At 46.3% G+C, this 18,535-nt stretch overlaps 1 protein-coding gene across 2 annotated transcripts in view; it reads right to left on the bottom strand.

Annotated features, from left to right (window-relative positions):
• The window catches only part of VWCE (von Willebrand factor C and EGF domains), a 424,528-nt gene that overhangs the window by 324,636 nt on the left and 81,357 nt on the right, over window positions 1-18,535 (bottom strand). For both annotated transcript variants that reach the window (XM_069223762.1, XM_069223763.1), the window contains exon 5: window positions 16,180-16,296. In XM_069223762.1, the coding sequence (XP_069079863.1) occupies window positions 16,180-16,296 (117 nt within the window). The remainder of the gene's footprint in view (window positions 1-16,179; window positions 16,297-18,535) is intronic.

The raw sequence follows: 18,535 nt of genomic DNA, 5'->3' as shown, positions 1-18,535 counted from the left end.
CTACAAGCAGGAAGCCACGAAATCGAGTGTGCGCAGTGTGTGAGCTGGACTTTTGAAGACACACTGCGCAGACTCGAGGTGCTGCTTCCCACGCTGCAGTTCATGCTGGATGCCTTTTGAACTCTGGTATGCCTTATATTTACTGCCAGCAAGCAGACTCGTGGGGACAGTGAAGCAAAGAGCAAGTTGTTGCACATTGCATGTGCGTGTGTTTATTTGAATTAATCAGCATCCCTGAGTTCCGACTCGCCTGGCTTGAAGCTTCCCTCCATGTCACCAGGTGAGGCAACAAAAATGTCAGCTGGGGGTCATAAATAACGTGAAAGGGTGAATGGGTGTATGTGTGAGTGAATGGATGGATGGCTGATGGATGGATGTGTGAGTGAAAGGGTGGGTGGATGGATGTATGAGTGAAAGGGTGGATAGATGGGTGAGTAAAACAGTTGGTGGGTAAAAGTGAAAGGATGGATGTAGGATGGATGAGTAAAAGAATGGATGGATGAGTAAAAGAGAGGATGGATGGATGGGTTAAAGGGCAGATGGATGATAAAGTTCAAGAATGGATGATGGATGGATGAATGAAAGAGAGGGTGAAAGGGTAGGAGGATAGATGAGTGAAAGTGTGGATTGATGAGAGAAATTATGGATGCTTGAGTGAGTAAAAGTATGGATGGTTGAGTGAAAAGTCAGATGGATGGATGTGTGAGTGAAAGGGAGGATGGATGGATGGATGAATGAAAGGGTGGATGGATGGGTGAGTAAAAGGGTGGGTGGGTATATGAGTGAAAGGATGGATGTAGGATGGGTGAGTAAAAGAATGGATTGGTGAGCAGTGGCGGTTTCTCTTCAAGGACGTCGGGGCTCCGCCCCCTTTACATTCTCGGTGAAAAATAATGCATGGAAGCAAAGCTGAAACTGCTTCCGTAAAACAACTTAATGAACACAGTGTATATACATGTTGAATTCTCTTTCTGAGGCTGCTCTACACTACGGAATGACCGTACTCCTTGCAGTGGTGACAGTGGAGTGACGCTTTCCTGGGCAGGCACAAAGTCTAGAGAATTTTGCTGGGCCGACAATTTCACAGCCCTGAGGCCTGTGAGGTCACAACTCGGCAAAGACACTAAATCAAAGGTTCAGTCTCCACCCCGTGATGATGTAGAGGTAGAGTTAGCTCTGGGCGTTTCAGATTCAAGCCCTGCAGCTTTCGGCCTCCACGTCAATCAGTGAGAGGAGACCATTGTCACCACACCCTTTTCCAACTCGTCACAGGGTGGGGTGGTACCAGACCCTGTGACGAGTGGGGTAGAGACTACAAGCAGGAAGCCACGAAATCGAGTGTGCGCAGTGTGTGAGCTGGACTTTTGAAGACACACTGCGCAGACTCGAGGTGCTGCTTCCCACGCTGCAGTTCATGCTGGATGCCTTTTGAACTCTGGTATGCCTTATATTTACTGCCAGCAAGCAGACTCGTGGGGACAGTGAAGCAAAGAGCAAGTTGTTGCACATTGCATGTGCGTGTGTTTATTTGAATTAGTCAGCATCCCTGAGTCCCGACTCGCCTGGCTTGAAGCTTCCCTCCGTGTCACCAGGTGAGGCAACAAAAATGTCAGCTGGGGGTCATAAATAACGTGAAAGGGTGAATGGGTGTATGTGTGAGTGAATGGATGGATGGCTGATGGATGGATGTGTGAGTGAAAGGGTGGGTGGATGTATGTATGAGTGAAAGGGTGGATAGATGGGTGAGTAAAACAGTTGGTGGGTAAAAGTGAAAGGATGGATGTAGGATGGATGAGTAAAAGAATGGATGGATGAGTAAAAGAGAGGATGGATGGATGGGTAAAAGGGCAGATGGATGATTAAGTTCAAGAATGGATGATGGATGGATGAATGAAAGAGAGGGTGAAAGGGTAGGAGGATAGATGAGTGAAAGTGTGGATTGATGATGAGAGAAATTATGGATGCTTGAGTGAGTGAAAGTATGGATGGTTGAGTGAAAAGTCAGATGGATGGATGTGTGAGTGAAAGGGAGGATGGATGGATGGATGAATGAAAGGGTGGATGGATGGGTGAGTAAAAGGGTGGGTGGGTATATGAGTGAAAGGATGGATGTAGGATGGGTGACTAAAAGAATGGATTGGTGAGTAAAGAAAGGATGAATGAGTGAAAGAGAGGGTGGATGGGTGGATGGATGAATACGTGAAAAAATGGATAGATGCATGAAAGAGAGGGTGAAAGGGTAAATGTATGGATGGGTGGATGAGTGAAAGGGTGGATGGATGATGAGAGAAAGTATGGATGGGTGAATGAAAGGGTGGATGGATGATGAGAGAAGGTATGGATGGTTGAGTGATGGTATGGATAGATGGAGTGAAAGTGTGGATAGATGGATGAACGAAGGAATGCACGGATGAGTGAAAGGATGGATGAGTAGACGAATGAATTGATGAGTGAAAGTGGGTTGATGCATGGATTAAAGGGCGGATGGGTGGATGAGTGAAAAAATGTATAGATGATTGAAAGGGAGGGTAGATAGATGGATTAAAGAGTGAATTGATGGGTGAGTGAAAGGTGGATGGATAGGTGGATGAGGGATGGATGGAAAGATTATGAGAGATAAAATGATGCATGGATGAGTGAAAGTATGGATGGATGAGTGAAAGGTAAGGTGGATTGATAAATGGATTAAAGGATGGATAAATGGATGAGGGAAATAACGGATGGATGAGTGAAAGGTAGGGTCGATGGATTAATGAAAGGGTGGATGGATCAATGGGTGAGTGACTGAAAAGATGGATGTGTGAAAGGATGGATGAATGATAGGTGCGTGGATGGATAGGTTTGATGGCTACATATTGAGATGAATGGATAGACTGGAAATGTATGGGTGGACAGACAGAATGGTGAAAGACTGAATGATGGATGAAAGAATGAATAAATGACAGAATGAAATGGTGGATATCAGCAGGCGAATGGAAGGAGGAAATGGGGAATGGATACAATTAAAACAGGAGCGCTCTTTTGGGAAGGGATGTGATGACTTGCTTTGTTTGCTTGGTGCCATATAGTAAGAGCTTTTGTTCGAAGTGCATGGTGTTTCAATTTTCTGGCTTCTCCCTTGAACCAGCCACAGAGCAGATATAGTTAACGCTGGGCCAGAAGTCCCCAAAGGGCATGCAAACCCATTAAAACTCCTGCAGGGGAAGGTGCCAAGTGTGCGCACAGTTGTGACCGAAACGCATGCCAAACACGGTATATGTTAAAACTGCCCATTAACATGTTTAGGGGACAGTGATGGATTCATCTGTTAGTGCAAAGGGAGACAGATTCTCTCCAGACACCATCTTAGTGTTGGTGTAAAAACAGACAGTACAATTAACATGATATATGTGATTTAAAACCATGCTAGCCACTGTAGTGCACATAATATGCTATACGATAACATGTAGGGGATGTGAGGGTGGAGAAGGACTCAACCACTAAAGTAATCACGTAATATTGCAAAGGAAGGCTAATTCTTCACTAGTCCCCATCCGCTGATCAGTGTTAAGTAGCCCACATTAATGTGGAAATAACATGGATTGTACTTAGAAAAATGGGTTGGTGCCACATTGAAAACACTGAAATGGTGACTAGCATCCCAAAAATTGCCATGCTCCCCACCCCCCAAAATGTGAACCTCTTCCTCCCCCCACCCCGGGCCAAGCCCAGCCCCACCACTCTCAAACTTCACCAACCGCCACTGCTCCTGTCCTTTTTCTCGGCCCCCAATCTGAGGCCAGCCACTGTCCGTCAGCAATCCAGACACTACTACGTGTCTTCAGCTCAGTCAAAATACCAAGTGTTCCCTCCGCCAAGACTCTCAGCTTAGCCAGGAAGATCATCAAGTATTTTATTTCTCGCTCCCTCAAAGCTCTTTTGACCTCCAGAAAACTGTGCTGAAGCTGTTGAACCTTCAAGGTAAAGTCTGGGAAAAAGGTTACGGTCAAGTTTACGTAGGTTAGCCGCAGAGCAGTTCAGGCAGTGTATAAGATCACATCACAGTCACAATAGTTGAAAATTTGCATAGAAATGTGATGTGGAGGTGCACCCAGATAGGGTGGAGAGCCTGGGACTCGCTGGGCCTGTTTCACAGAGAAATGGTTAGAGAGGCCTCTAGGTTGCAGTTTCTTGAGGATGAGCTCCTCGACAAAGAGGTTGAACATAAGCCCCTAATCTCTCTCCGAGACCCCTATAATCTGGACATTATTCCTTGTGGAGCATCCCTTGAAGTCTTCCATTTGGTCCTCCATTTCCTTTGTGGCTGTACCACCCTCTGACAGCTGCTTTTCCCCATGCTGCAGTCAAGGTGGTCAGCGAATGGCTAAAGGAGACGGCAGGGCTCCGGCGGTCTCTTGTTCATAACCCACCAATATCGTAATTCAGTGGGCAAACCGCCAAGTTGGTAACCGAAGAATCCGATGCAGTTTCAAAGGCAGTACCCTTTCCGCCAAACTTGTATTTAGGCCCTTAGTCTCTGAAATGAAAGTAAGAAATCCTCAGCGAAGCCAGGAAGCAACCTGTGATGGAATGGGCTCCATGAGACCTGGTAACTGTCGGATGAGGTCTTGATGAAGCCATAGACACTTGGTGGAAAAGCTTAAAGTGGGAGAAATGTAAAATTAGCACCCAAGGAAGCTTCAGCAATGCAGGAATCCTCAACAGAGCCCTGGAATGGATCACCTCCTTTCTCACTGGTAAAACTCAGATAGTCCACCTCCCTCTCTTCCGCTCTGAAGCCACCAAAATCACCTGTGGCGTACCCCAGGGTTCATTAGCCCGACTCTCTTTAACATCAACATCATCTCATACGCTGATGGCACCCAGCTGATCCTCTCCTTCACCAAAGACTTCGCCAAGACCAACCTCCACGAAGGTATGAAGGCCATCGGCGAATGGATGAAGAACAGCTGCCTCAAACTCAACTCCAACAAAACAGAGGTCCTCATCTTCGGCTCCACCCCCTCCGCATGGGATGACTCCTGGTGGCCTACCACACTCGGATCCGCTCCGACTCTCACCGACCACGCAACCAACCTAGGATTCATCCTGGATTCGTCACTATCCATGACCCAGCAAGTCAACACCATCTCCTCCTCCTGCTACAACACCCTTCGCATGCTCCGAAATATCTACAAATGGATCCACACGGAAACCAGAAGAACAGTCACCCAAGCCCTCATAAGCAACAAACTGGACTACGGCAATGCCCTCTATGCAGGAACCATGGCTAAACTCCGGAAAAGGCTGCAATGCATCCAGAACGCCTCCGCATGCCTCATCCTGGACATCCCCTGCCACTGCCACATCACAGGCCACCTGAGAGACCTGCACTGGCTCCCCGTCAACAAGAGAATCACCTTCAAACTCCTCACCCACGCTCACAAAGCACTGCACAACACCAGACCAGAATACCTCAACAGACGGCTCTCCTTCTACACCCCGAATCGACAGCTTGGCACCGCCGACCTCGCCCTCGCAACCGTCCCACGCATCCGCAGAACTACAACCGGTGGCAGATCATTCTTGCACCTCGCTGCCAAGACGTGGAACACTCTTCCCACCCACCTGCATCAGACCAACGACCTCCTTACCTTCAGAAGACTTCTCAAGACTTGGCTGTTCGAGCAGTAGCAGCGCGCCCCCACAGTGCCTTGAGACCCTCACGGGTGAGTAGTGTGCTTTACAAATTCCTTGATTGATTGATATCTTCTTTAAATTCAGTCCCCAGGAGGTGGCAGTTCCCAGGGCTGTGGGGGGTGCGCGGCCCCCCTTAATTGTTAGAAATTGCACCGGGAGCTGGCGGTTCCCAAGGACCCCGCATACAATAAGTATTAAGCCCCGAGGAGGTGGCAGTCCCGGGGCATGGGCTGACCCCATGGGCCCACCAACATAATCATAATAAGCCCAATCGAGGTGGTGGCCCCTGGGGCATAAAAATGCCCTAGGAGCGGGGCCCCGTGCACCCCATCCTTTATTTTAACATACCCCAGGATCTGGCTCACCTGAGGGATTCATTAAAACAAGCATGGAGCCTGTCGTTTTAAAAAAAATTGGTGTGGATTCGCAACCCTGTCGCGAATTCTCAGCAATTTGCTTTTTATAAAAATGGCTGCCAACACTTCCTTGTTGAAGTGCTGGCAGCCAATCAGATCTCAGCACTAGATCAAGAGGGTTCACAGAGCCTTTGTGTCCCTTTATATACAAATGTGTTTTTTCTTTAATTTCTCAAAAACTGCTGAATGCATTTACACCAAAAGGTCCATTTCTGGACCAAGAGCTACTTTTCTGACAAAGTTGGTGTAAATCCGTCCAGTGGTTCGGCCGCTGTTCCTGTTCAAAATCCCTATGAAAACATGCATGGCGAAAAAGCATTTTGGAACCCCCCCACCACACCTCTCTCTTGGCTTGACGGATCATCCTGAAACTATCTAGAGAGCAGCTGAAGTGAGCATTATATTTTTGGGGGAACATTTTGTGACAATTCATCAAACAGCGCCAAAGTTGTTAGCAAAACAAACAATTCTTTTTCTATAGAAACTAGCTATAACTACCTAATATATCTATATCTATATATATATATCTATATATCTATATATATATATATATATATATATAAAAAAAACCTAGTGGCAGTTGCCAATAGGTAGTTATAGTTAGAACCTATTTTTAAAAAACAGAATGTTTTTTTGTTTACCTATAACTTTTACGCCACTTGATGAATCTTCACAACATTTTTATAACTTATACTTTGGTCAGTTCAGCTTCTGTCTTGAAAGCTATGGGGTGATCCATCAAGGAGGGGCTTAGAAAAAAGGGGGGTCCCAAAACATGTTTCATAGGACCTTTAGACACACCTTCAGCCTGAACCACTGAACGGAAAATACACCAAATTTGGCACAAACCTAGATTCTGTTTCGTAGATTACTCTTTTTATGATTTGGTACAAGCCCATTCAGTAGTTTTGGAATAATTTAAGGCCAAAAAATATCTATATCCAGGGATGTGGATTCTCCGCAGATCCAACCACCCTTTTGGTGATATCTGATTGACTGCCAACACTCCAACACTGTAGAGTTGGTAGCCATCTTGGGTGGAATCACCCTGACCCCTTAGCCAGGGCTAAAAAATGTTTTTGTAAAAACATAAGAAAAGTCCATGGATGGATCCACAGATTTTTCCAAGATTTTTTCTTTGTGCCTTTTATTTTTTTTTGCCTCCGGGTTGGCCAGGTCCCGGGGGCATTTGGGGCTTAATAGAGGAGGGGGCACACGGGGCCCCCGCTTTGTGCTCCAATAACCACCTCCCTGGAGCAATTGAAATAATGTGAGTTGGGGGGTCACCACCCCATGACACAAAATTATTTTTTAAAGTGGGGAGGCTTTATGGGCTCCTCCACGACCCCAACAGACCACCACCACCACCCCAGGCAAATATTGACATATGACTTGGGGGTTGTAGGAAAGTACCATCTTGCCTGGCATCTTACCCCCATATTTCACTGTATATATGTTGTTTTAGTTGTATGTGTCACTGGGACCCTGCCAGCCAGGGCCCCAGTGCTCATAAGTGTGCCCTGTATGTGTTACCTGTGTGATGACTAACTGTCTCACTGAGGCTCTGCTAACCAGAACCTCAGTGATTATGCTCTCTCATTTCTTTCCAAATTGTCACTAACAGGCTAGTGACCAATTTCACCAATTTACATTGGCATACTGGAACACCCTTATAATTCCCTAGTATATGGTACTGAGGTACCCAGGGTATTGGGGTTCCAGGAGATCCCTATGGGCTGCAGCATTTCTTTTTCCACCCATAGGGAGCTCTGACAATTCTTACACAGGCCTGCCACTGCAGCCTGAGTGAAATAACGTCTACGTTATTTCACAGCCATTTACCACTGCACTTACGTAACTTATAAGTCACCTATATGTCTAACCTTTACCTGGTAAAGGTTGGGTGCTAAGTTACTTAGTGTGTGGGCACCCTGTCACTAGCCAAGGTGCCCCCACATTGTTCAGGGCAAATTCCTCGGACTTTGTGAGTGCGGGGACACCATTACATGCGTGCACTATACATATGTCACTACATATGTATAGCGTCACAATGGTAACTCGGAAGATGGCCATGCAACATGTCTAAGATCATGGAATTGTCTCCCCAATGCCATTCTGGCATTGGGGAGACAATTCCATGATCCCCCGAGTCTCTAGCACAGACCTGGGTACTGCCAAACTACCTTTCCTGGGGTTTCACTGCAGCTGCTGCTGCTGCCAACCCCTCAGACAGGTTTCTGCCCTCCTGGGGTCCAGCCAGGCTTGGCCCAGGAAGGCAGAACAAAGGACTTCCTCAGAGAGAGGGTGTTACACCCTCTTCCTTTGGAAAAAGGTGTCAGGGCTGGGGAGGATTAGCCTCCCCCAGCCTCTGAAAATGCTTTGATGGGCACAGATGGTGCCCCTCTCTGCATAAGCCAGTCTACACCGGTTCAGGGATCCCCCAGCCCTGCTCTGGCGCGAAACTGGACAAAGGAAAGGGGAGTGACCACTCCCCTGACCTGCACTTCCCCTGGGAGGTGCCCAGAGCTCCTCCAGTGTGCTCCAGACCTCTGCCATCTTGGAAACAGAGGTGCTGCTGGCACACTGGATTGCTCTGAGTGGCCAGGGCCAGCAGGTGACGTCAGAGACTCCTTCTGATAGGCTCTTACCTGTGTTGCTAGCCTATCCTTCTTCCTAAGTAGCCAAACCTCCTTTTCTGACTATTTAGGGTCTCTGCTTTGGGGAATTCTTTAGATAACGAATGCAAGAGCTCATCAGAGTTCCTCTGCATCTCTCTCTTCACCTTCTGCCAAGGAATCGACCGCTGACTGCTCTGGACGCCTTCAAAACTGCAACAAAGTAGCAAAGATGACTAATGCAACATTGTATCGCTGATCCGGCCGCCTTCTCGACTGTTTTCCTGGTGCATGCTGTGGGTTAGTCTGCCTCCTCTCTGCACTAGAAGCTCAGAAGAAATCTACCGTGGGTCGACGGAATCTTCCCCCTGCAACCGCAGGCACCAAAAGACGGCATCACCAGTCCTCTGGGTCCCCTCTCAGCACGATGAGCGTGGTCCCTGGAACTCAGCAACTCTGCCCAAGTGACTCCCACAGTCCAGTGACTCTTCAGTCCAAGTTTGGTGGAGGTAAGTCCTTGCCTCCCCACGCTAGACTGCATTGCTGGGTACCAAGTGATTTGCAGCTGCTCCGGCTCCTGTGCAATCTTCCAGGATTTCCTTTGTGCACAGCCAAGCCTGGGTCCCCGACACTCTAACCTGCAGTGCACGACCTCCTGAGTTGTCCTCCGGCGTCGTGGGACCTTCTTCTGTGACTTCGAGTGAGCTCCGGTTCACTCTTCTTCGTAGTGCCTGATCCGTCACTTCTGCGGGTGATGCTTGCTTCTGAGTGGGCTCCTTGTCCTGCTGGGTGCCCCCTCTGTCTCCTCACGCAATTGGCGACATCCTGGTCCCTCCTGGGCCACAGCAGCATCCAAAAACCCTAACCGCGACCCTTGCAGCTAGCAAGGCTTGTTTGCGGTCTTTCTGCACGGAAACACCTCTGCAAGCTTCTTCACGACGTGGGACATCCATCCTCCAAAGGGGAAGTTCCTAGTCCTCTTCGTTCTTGCAGAATCTACAGCTTCTACCATCCGGTGGCAGCTTCTTTGCACCCACAGCTGGCATTTCCTGGGCATCTGCCCACTCCCGACTTGAGTGTGACTCTTGGACTTGGTCCCCTTGTTCCACAGGTACTCTCGTCTGGAAATCCATTGTTGTTGCATTGCTGGGGTTCGTCTTCCTTGCAGAATTCCCCTATCATGACTTCTGTGCTCTCTGGGGTACTTAGTGTGTGGGCACCCTGGCACTAGCCAAGGTGCCCCCACATTGTTCAGGGCAAATTCCCCAGACTTTGTGAGTGCTTGGACACCATAACACGGGTGCACTATACATATGTCACTACATATGTATAGCGTCACAATGGTAACTCGGAACATGGCCATGTAACATGTCTAAGATCATGGAATTGTCACCCCAATGCCATTCTGGCATTCGGGAGACAATTCCATGATCCCCCGAGTTTCTAGCACAGACCCGGGTACTGCCAAACTACCTTTCCCGGGGTTTCACTGCAGCTGCTGCTGCTGCCAACCCCTCAGACAGGTTTCTGCTCTCCTGGGGTCCAGCCAGGCTTGGCCCAGGAAGGCAGAACAAAGGACTTCCTCAGAGAGAGGGTGTTACACCCTCTCCCTTTGGAAAAAGGTGTCAGGGCTGGGAGGAGTAGCCTCCCCCAGCCTCTGGAAATGCTTTGATGGGCACAGATGGTGCCCATCTCTGCATAAGCCAGTCTACACCGGTTCAGGGATCCCCCAGCCCTGCTCTGGCGCTTTACTGGACAAAGGAAAGGGGAGTGACCACTCCCCTGACCTGCACCTCCCCTGGGAGGTGCCCAGAGCTCCTCCAGTGTGCTCCAGACCGTCTGCTGGCACACTGGACTGCTCTGAGTGGCCAGGGCCAGCAGGTGATGTCAGAGACTCCTTCTGATAGGCTCTTACCTGTGTTGCTAGCCTATCCTCCTTCCTAAGTAGCCAAACCTCCTTTTCTGGCTATTTAGGGTCTCTGCTTTGGGGAATTCTTTAGATAACGAATGCAAGAGCTCATCAGAGTTCCTCTGCATCTCTCTCTTCACCTTCTGCCAAGGAATCGACCGCTGACTGCTCTGGACGCCTGCAGAACTGCAACAAAGTAGCAAAGACGACTACTGCAACCTTATATCGCTGATCCGCCCGCCTTCTCGACTGTTTTCCTGGTGGTGCATGCTGTGGGGGTAGTCTGCCTCCTCTCTGCACTAAAAGCTCAGAAGAAATCTCCCGTGGGTCGACGGAATCTTCCCCCTGCAACCGCAGGCACCAAAAGACTGCATCACCGGTCCTCTGAGTCCCCTCTCAGCATGACGAGCGTGGTCCCTGGAACTCAGCAACTCTGTCCAAGTGACTCCAACAGTCCAGTGACTCTTCAGTCCAAGTTTGGTGGAGGTAAGTCCTTGCCTCCCCAAGCTAGACTGCATTGCTGGGTACCGAGTGATTTGCAGCTGCTCCGGCTCCTGTGCACTCTTCCAGGATTTCCTTTGTGCACAGCCAAGCCTTGGTCCCCGACACTTTAACCTGCAGTGCACGACCTCCTGAGTTGTCCTCCGGCGCCGTGGGACCTTCTTTTGTGACTTCGGGTGAGCTCCGGTTCACTCTTCTTCGTAGTGCCTGTTCCAGCACTTCTGCGGGTGCTGCTTGCTTCTGAGTGGGCTCCTTGTCCTGCTGGGCGCCCCCTCTGTCTCCTCACGCAATTGGCGACATCCTGATCCCTCCTGGGCCACAGCAGCATCCAAAAACCCTAACCGCAACCCTTGCAGCTAGCAAGGCTTGTTTGCGGTCTTTCTGCACAGAAACACCTCTGCAAGCTTCTTCACAACGTGGGACATCCATCCTCCAAAGGGGAAGTTCCTAGTCCTCTTCGTTCTTGCAGAATCCACAGCTTCTACCATCCGATGGCAGCTTCTTTGCACCCACAGCTGCCATTTCCTGGGCATCTGCCCACTCCCGACTTGAGTGTGACTCTTGGACTTGGTCCCCTTGTTCCACAGGTACTCTCGTCTGGAAATCCATCGTTGTTGCATTGCTGGTGTTGGTCTTCCTTGCAGAATTCCCCTATCACGACCTCTGTGCTCTCTGGGGAACTTAGGTGCACTTTGCACCCACTTTTCAGGGTCTTGGGGTGGGCTATTTTTCTAACCCTCACTGTTTTTTTACAGTCCCAGCGACCCTCTACAAGCTCACATAGGTTTGGGGTCCATTTGTGATTCACATTCCACTTCTAGAGTATATGGTTTGTGTTGCCCCTATACCTATGTGCTCTCATTGCAATTTATTGTGACTGTACATTGCTTGCATTGCTTTCTATTGCTATTACTGCATAATTTTGGTATTGTGTACATATATCTTGTGTATATTTGCTATCCTCATACTGAGGGTACTCACTGAGATACTTTTGGCATATTGTCATAAAAATAAAGTACCTTTATTTTTAGTGTATCTGTGTATTGTGTTTTCTTATGATATTGTGCATATGACACTAGTGGTATAGTGGGAGCTTTGCATGTCTCGTAGTTCAGCCTAAGCTGCTCTGCTAAGCTACCCTTTTCTATCAGCCAAAGCTGCTAGACACCTCTTCTCCACTAATAAGGGATACCTGGACCTGGTGCAGAGTGTAAGTACCCCTTGGTACTCACTACAAACCAGGCAAGCCTCCTACAGGAGTGCTCTGCCACCCCACGGTCCACCACCCCAGGGCGATGTAAGAAATTAGTTGCTGGGGGCTGCTCAGCTTCCCTGCAGTCCCAGGGACCACTTCCTTCCCAGGCCTTTTTGTAAGTTGGAGGGGGATGTCGCGCCATCCCCCCTTGAGGAGTCACTAATGGCCCTGGGGACAGCTCATCCCTGGGACATAACTGTCTGCTGTGGCTTGGTTGCAGCTTTAAAGCTGCGGCAAGCCATGGCAAACACTTCGGTTTTGGACAGAGGGACCTGTCAATCAGGTCCCGCCGTCAAAAAATGAAGCTTTCATCTCTGTCCCTTGCACGCAGGTATGCGTTCAGGGGACAGAGATTAAAGGTTTGCTTCAGCAACCATGAAGCTGCTGCTCAAAGCTGCTCTTTGGTTGCTGAAGCAATGAGACCGTGGCGGGGGTGGGGCTTGAGGCTTCCCCCACAGTCCCAGAAAGCCCATAAATTGCTTGTTAAAAAATTAAAAATTAATATTTAAAAAAAACATGTAGAGACCGCAGGGAGCCCATGAGGGCTCATCCCGCGGTCCCTGAAAGCCCACAGAGGGCTTAAAAAAAGAGTTAACAAAAAACAAATTAATAGCTCAGTGTGAAGGTCACAGAACTTCAGGTTGAGGGTTCAAGTCCAGTCAGGCTTGTTTCCCTCTTTTTGTACTACAGACATTTCAGACCCATACTGAAAGGTAATCTTACTCTTTTTAAATGACAAATATTTTTTTCTTTTTAATTTGTGCAGAAATATCTCATTCTAAGTATATCATATATCAAAGCCAAAAAACTCTCTATCTCTCTCCCTCTCATTCTCTCTCTCTCTCTATCTATAGCTCTTTCAGTCTTTCTCCCTCTCACACACCCACTCAGACACATATGCACCCACTCAGAGACCCACTCAGACACTCACACACCCACTCACAGCCCCAGTCAGACCCTCATCCACCCACTCACAGACACACTCAGACAGTTACGCACCGACTCACAGATCCACTCAGACTCTCACACACCCACTGACAGAGCCACTGACACCCTCATGGGCTTGTGCATACACTGATGCACTCACTTAAATACTGATGTACGCACTCTCACACCCAGACAGACACTCTCACAGCCACTCTCACCCCCAGATACACTCTCTCACAACTATTCTCACACCCAGAGAGGCCATGGTCAACTCCCACCATGCATGGCCAAAGGACCATGCGCAGCACGGGGTAGGGTGGTTAGGGAGGTTGCAGGTCAGGTCTTGTGTGCATACCTCCGCTGTGCATGGGTGAAGGCCGTGCACAGTGTAAAGTTGGGTGCTTATAGGGGGTTGGCCTCAGGGCCTGGCCTATGGCTGTGCATGGCTGTGGTTGGATTAACATATAGTAATGAAAATTACTTTAAGTTAAAAGAATCTGTAGAAATTCACTAAAAAAACAAAGGCTACAGGGACATTATAGTTACGTTCTGAATTTACTTGTACACAACCTAAGAAAATTAGCAGTTAAAGTTAGTTATTTCAAGAAACTCACACCCTAAGGTAACTATAACTCGCACCCCCGCCACACAGGGTTTTTCTTCAATATATTGACTGATAATGATTGATTTATATTTTTATTGACATTATAGAAGTTGTACTGAGTGCTGTAATATCTGGTGTAATTAGCAGTTCATGGCGAGGGTCTGAGTTATAGTTACCTTAGGGTATGAGCTATAGTTACTTCAAATAATTATATATATATATATATATATATGCATAGTTGTTACATATATGTGGAGTTAAATATAATGAGCCTATGCTTACCTCAATAATCCTAGCATCACAATATTTTGATCCTCAATATGTTTGCCCTGATATTTCACCCTCACAATATTCTATAGCTGATATTCCGGTGGAATACCTCGGAGACCATGCATTTGGCACTACCTCTGCTGCCACTTAGCTCATACCTGGAGACAAGAAAGGTGTGTATAGATGATATTGATTAATTATGAGTTGCCTAGCTGTGAACAATGCTTTCATATATAATGGGAAGATTGCTGCAGGCAAGATTGCTGCAGGGTTTACTCTGCTTCCTGATATATCATGATATGCTTGCTGTAAGAGTTACCTCTATTCCATATCAATTACTTCTATTCTTGAAACAACATTGAAAGCTAGCAGTAATAGGGTTATTTTCTACAATTTTGCATACATAAATATGTGGCATAAATATTGTGTCTTAAATATAGTTTAGAAAAATATCGAACAATTGAGTGCAAATTTTCTACTACTGACTCCAGTGAGGCGACATATTGTAAATGATATTTGGGGCAAGATAATTCAGTTAAGCACTATTTTAATAATGATACTCTGCCACCACACTCTGTAAGAGTTGCTCCCATTTTGATACATGGGAAGCTTGCTGTAAGAGTTACTCCAATTCTTAATATGTCATATGAAGTTTGTTGAAAGAGCTTTTCCCATTTTAAGTCAATTATGGTATGCATACGTTAAAACTGCGTCCCATCTTTGCCAGATGATGGCTGAACAATGTAAACGATCCTAAAATGTTTTTTCACAGTCGGAGATGATTCAATTCAGTAGCCCTTCCAATTCGTTGAATATTTGAGATGTACCTTTGTAATAATTATGCTAACCACTTTTGAATTTGAGGCGCACTATTGTGAAGTGTAACAGGTTCATATTTTTACATTTCAAACCACTCCAGGGAGCCTTGTGTCAAAGAACTTGACAGAGATTCACTTAAAAGCAATGCTTGCAATTCAGATTGCTTAACACCCCCTGACTAACATTACCATATCACTTTTCTGTTACAAATAGGAGGCGCTACCAGAACCTTCCACCCATCAATCAACAAAAAGGAGGTGTTTTGCCGTATCAACCATTTTTGGAAACAACAATATACCTTCCCATTCTCTTGCCATCTTTGGGGAATAACAAGGTGATGTGCTAGCTTCATTCTGTCAGTTATCCTTACAGAATAACGAGATGCCTTACCAAGCTAGCTTCAGTCACAATGTAGTGCCATGTTGTACCAAGCAAGCTCCACCTTCAGCTATCCTTGACAAATAAGATACCTTACCATGCTAGTATCATCTGTCCACGGAGAATATTGAAGTGATTTGAATATCATCACTAGTCATGATTTCAAAATAACAAGATACATATATATGCCTCACTACAGCAGAATGAACACTCCATCAAGAATCACAATGTGATTTACTATACCAGTTGCAGCCCTACTTAGAGAAAGTGTGAAATCTTAGGGTCTCATTCTGAGTGCCCTGCCAGTGTGGCCGGCATTTTCCCCAACCCCTTTCAGGAGTTACCATTATCTGGGTACAAGTAAAACCAGGTGCAGGAATTACCGGCTGATGGCATCTGGACCCTGAAGGTCATCTTACAAAACAGGATCTACTAAGGAAGTCATAAATTCGAGCACCTAGTCCAACTGGTTAGTCATCATTTCCCTTGGTATTTTACCAGGTGAATCCCCCTGCTCTTAGAAGGGGAAGTCCCTGGTTGAAACACAACAGATTAGTAGAGCTCCCGTTGATCTCGTATTTCCAATGGAGCAAGTGACATCTGTCATTGGCTGCATCTGAATTACATAGCCAGTAGCACTGGCCTCTAAATGTTACAGCCTGAAGATCTACTCTTGCTAAATGTGCAAAGAAGATTCTAACCATAAACATTGTGGTATCTTTGTTGCATTAACAAAGATGTCATCAAAAGATGTCATACAATTAAAACCCACCCACATTTAGTGAATATATAAAAATATGCCTTACCATAACAGCTCCGGCCATCCTTACTGAGACTATAACCATGGAAACAGCTACAGACTGGCGATCCGCTGATGAGCAGACAACTTTGCTCACACATTGCTGATAAGCAGGAAGATGATGCTAGGGATGGAAAATTAGCATTTAAGTCTTCAAAGTCGAATGATAATTGAACAGGGTACTTACATAGAACTGTACTTGGAATATCACTTCTACGGTTCCATAAACTAGAGAAAAACAATCTTTTGAGGTGGACATTTGACCAGGACGCTCATCAGAGACATGATCAAACATGGACTTTTCTATTTTCCAGACCTGATACTACTTCATTTTTCGTAGTCTATTTCTATTTGTTCACAATTTAGGCAAGTCTAATGTAAGATTTTAGGCCCTAAAATGTTTGCTTTTGGTTATGATTAGCCTAAGAGTGTATGAATTTAGATTTAGTTTGCAACAAATGTTTCATTTGTCAGTTTATTGGACCTAAATATTTGCTGTAATTTGCTTTGAATTAATATATTCTCTTGTCGCTAAAATGAGGTGAAAGGTTATAGCTTATGTTGGTGTGAGAGGCACTTGATTTTGAGAACGGTTTGCCTTGAAGATTTAGTAACATGATGGTTTGGAAAATGTTTGATTTTGGCTGCTTTACTGTGAAATGTATTTTACCCTAACACATCCAAATGTGAAAGGGTATGGACAAATACATCCGTGGACTAATTTGCGATGCAGTGTTCAATGTTTGGTTCGTCTGGCCTGAAAAAATCTAGGCTTAGCTTGTTGTGCTTAACAATGTTCGTTTTTAGTCATGCTGTGTCAGAAACAACTTGCTCTGGTGAACTCCAATAGAATTGCGACTGTACAGTTTGTGATGTTCCTTGGATTTTGCCTTCACCTCTCCTATGTAGAACCGAGTCGATATTCCTTGGATTTCACTTCAAATGCAGCAGGTTGTCCAACAGTCTCAGATGCATGAGATGATTTGATCTCCATGCTGACTCTTGAAGGCAGCAGAGCCCTGCTCTCATATTAGAAGAGGGTAAACTTGGTAAGGTAGTAATTGCAGCAGTTAGCAGCAGCATCTTTTTCCCTCCCACAGTTTCAATACATGCCATGCTCAGTGCATGCCATGCTGGTACAACTTCAGTTCAGTATAAATGAGACCACTTCCACACCTGATGCTTAATACCAAAAAACTTTGCTTTGGAGACCATGCTAATAACATACTCAACCAACAAATTAGTAGCATCGTACGTGACCTTCCAAAAGCTGTTCAGGTCTTGTTTGTGGCTAGAAAGTGCTCTACAAATACCAATACAGTACAATTTGTAGAAAGAATCTGACTAGCTACTCAAGGTAACAATTTTCTCCATTCACTATTTTAAGAAGTTAACAAACCTGTGAAACATGTATGGAGTTCTTTGTGGAAAGATTTGCTGCGGCCGATGGCGTGGGGGTCAAATGGGAACACCTGAACACCAGAAAAAGGTGGAGCAATTCCTCGAGTGAAGGAAAATAATGCTTCCCCCTAAAAAATGTTCAAACACCACCTGTTTTCTTTCAAGTAAATGTAAGGCAAGAGAGCATTGACATGGCTCTACCCTATAAATACAACAGTAATCCTGCTCTACCCTCTAACTACAACAATAAACCTATCAGTAATCTTAAACTCAACTGGACAGTGCCCTGCCCCAAGTACCACTTGTATAGAAACGTACTATTTGCAGTCACAGAAAAGGCATTTTTAGAGTGCTTGTAACTTTGTCCTGTATGTCAAGTACACAAAAATTCCCAAATTAGGATAGTTTCACCTATGTTTCAATTTGAAAAGTCGCAGGTACATTAGTCAAGCATGGAGAAAGATAGGGAGGGTTCAAAATGCGCGTTTCGCATTCATATTCATCTAAAGAATCTTGTAAAGCAAGAATGCAAAGACTGCTTCCCAAGGACCAAACCCAGTCAGTACATGGTACATGTGTATTTGACACCAGGACTGGCTTTAAGTCTCACCTTGTCCTTTGTACAACCATAGATGATGTCACAATGGTACTGACAAGTACCCACGAAGCAGGAACAAAGGATGTCATAGGAAGCCATAGGGGCAATAGTAATACGAGTGCTCTGGACAGCGTACTGGATGCAAGGTGTGACCGAAGTTAAAGCCCACACTCAGTATTCGCTTGACACAGTTGCAGCCATGCCTCGCAGGTCTTGAGGGTTGGGTACTGTGTGAAAGCCTCAGCTGCAGGCCACGCCTTACACCGAGTGGGTACTGTGTGTCGGGGAATTTATGCACGCCATGGTCGTAAGATAAAACCTGGGCTCCATTCTATATAGCTGAGCAGTTGGTGCTATATAGTTT

This window comes from Pleurodeles waltl, chromosome 3_1 (assembly GCF_031143425.1).
Source record: "Pleurodeles waltl isolate 20211129_DDA chromosome 3_1, aPleWal1.hap1.20221129, whole genome shotgun sequence".
NCBI lineage: Eukaryota > Metazoa > Chordata > Amphibia > Caudata > Salamandridae > Pleurodeles > Pleurodeles waltl.
Note: the sequence above shows the minus strand (reverse complement) of the source record. Positions and strands in the feature narration are given on the sequence as shown.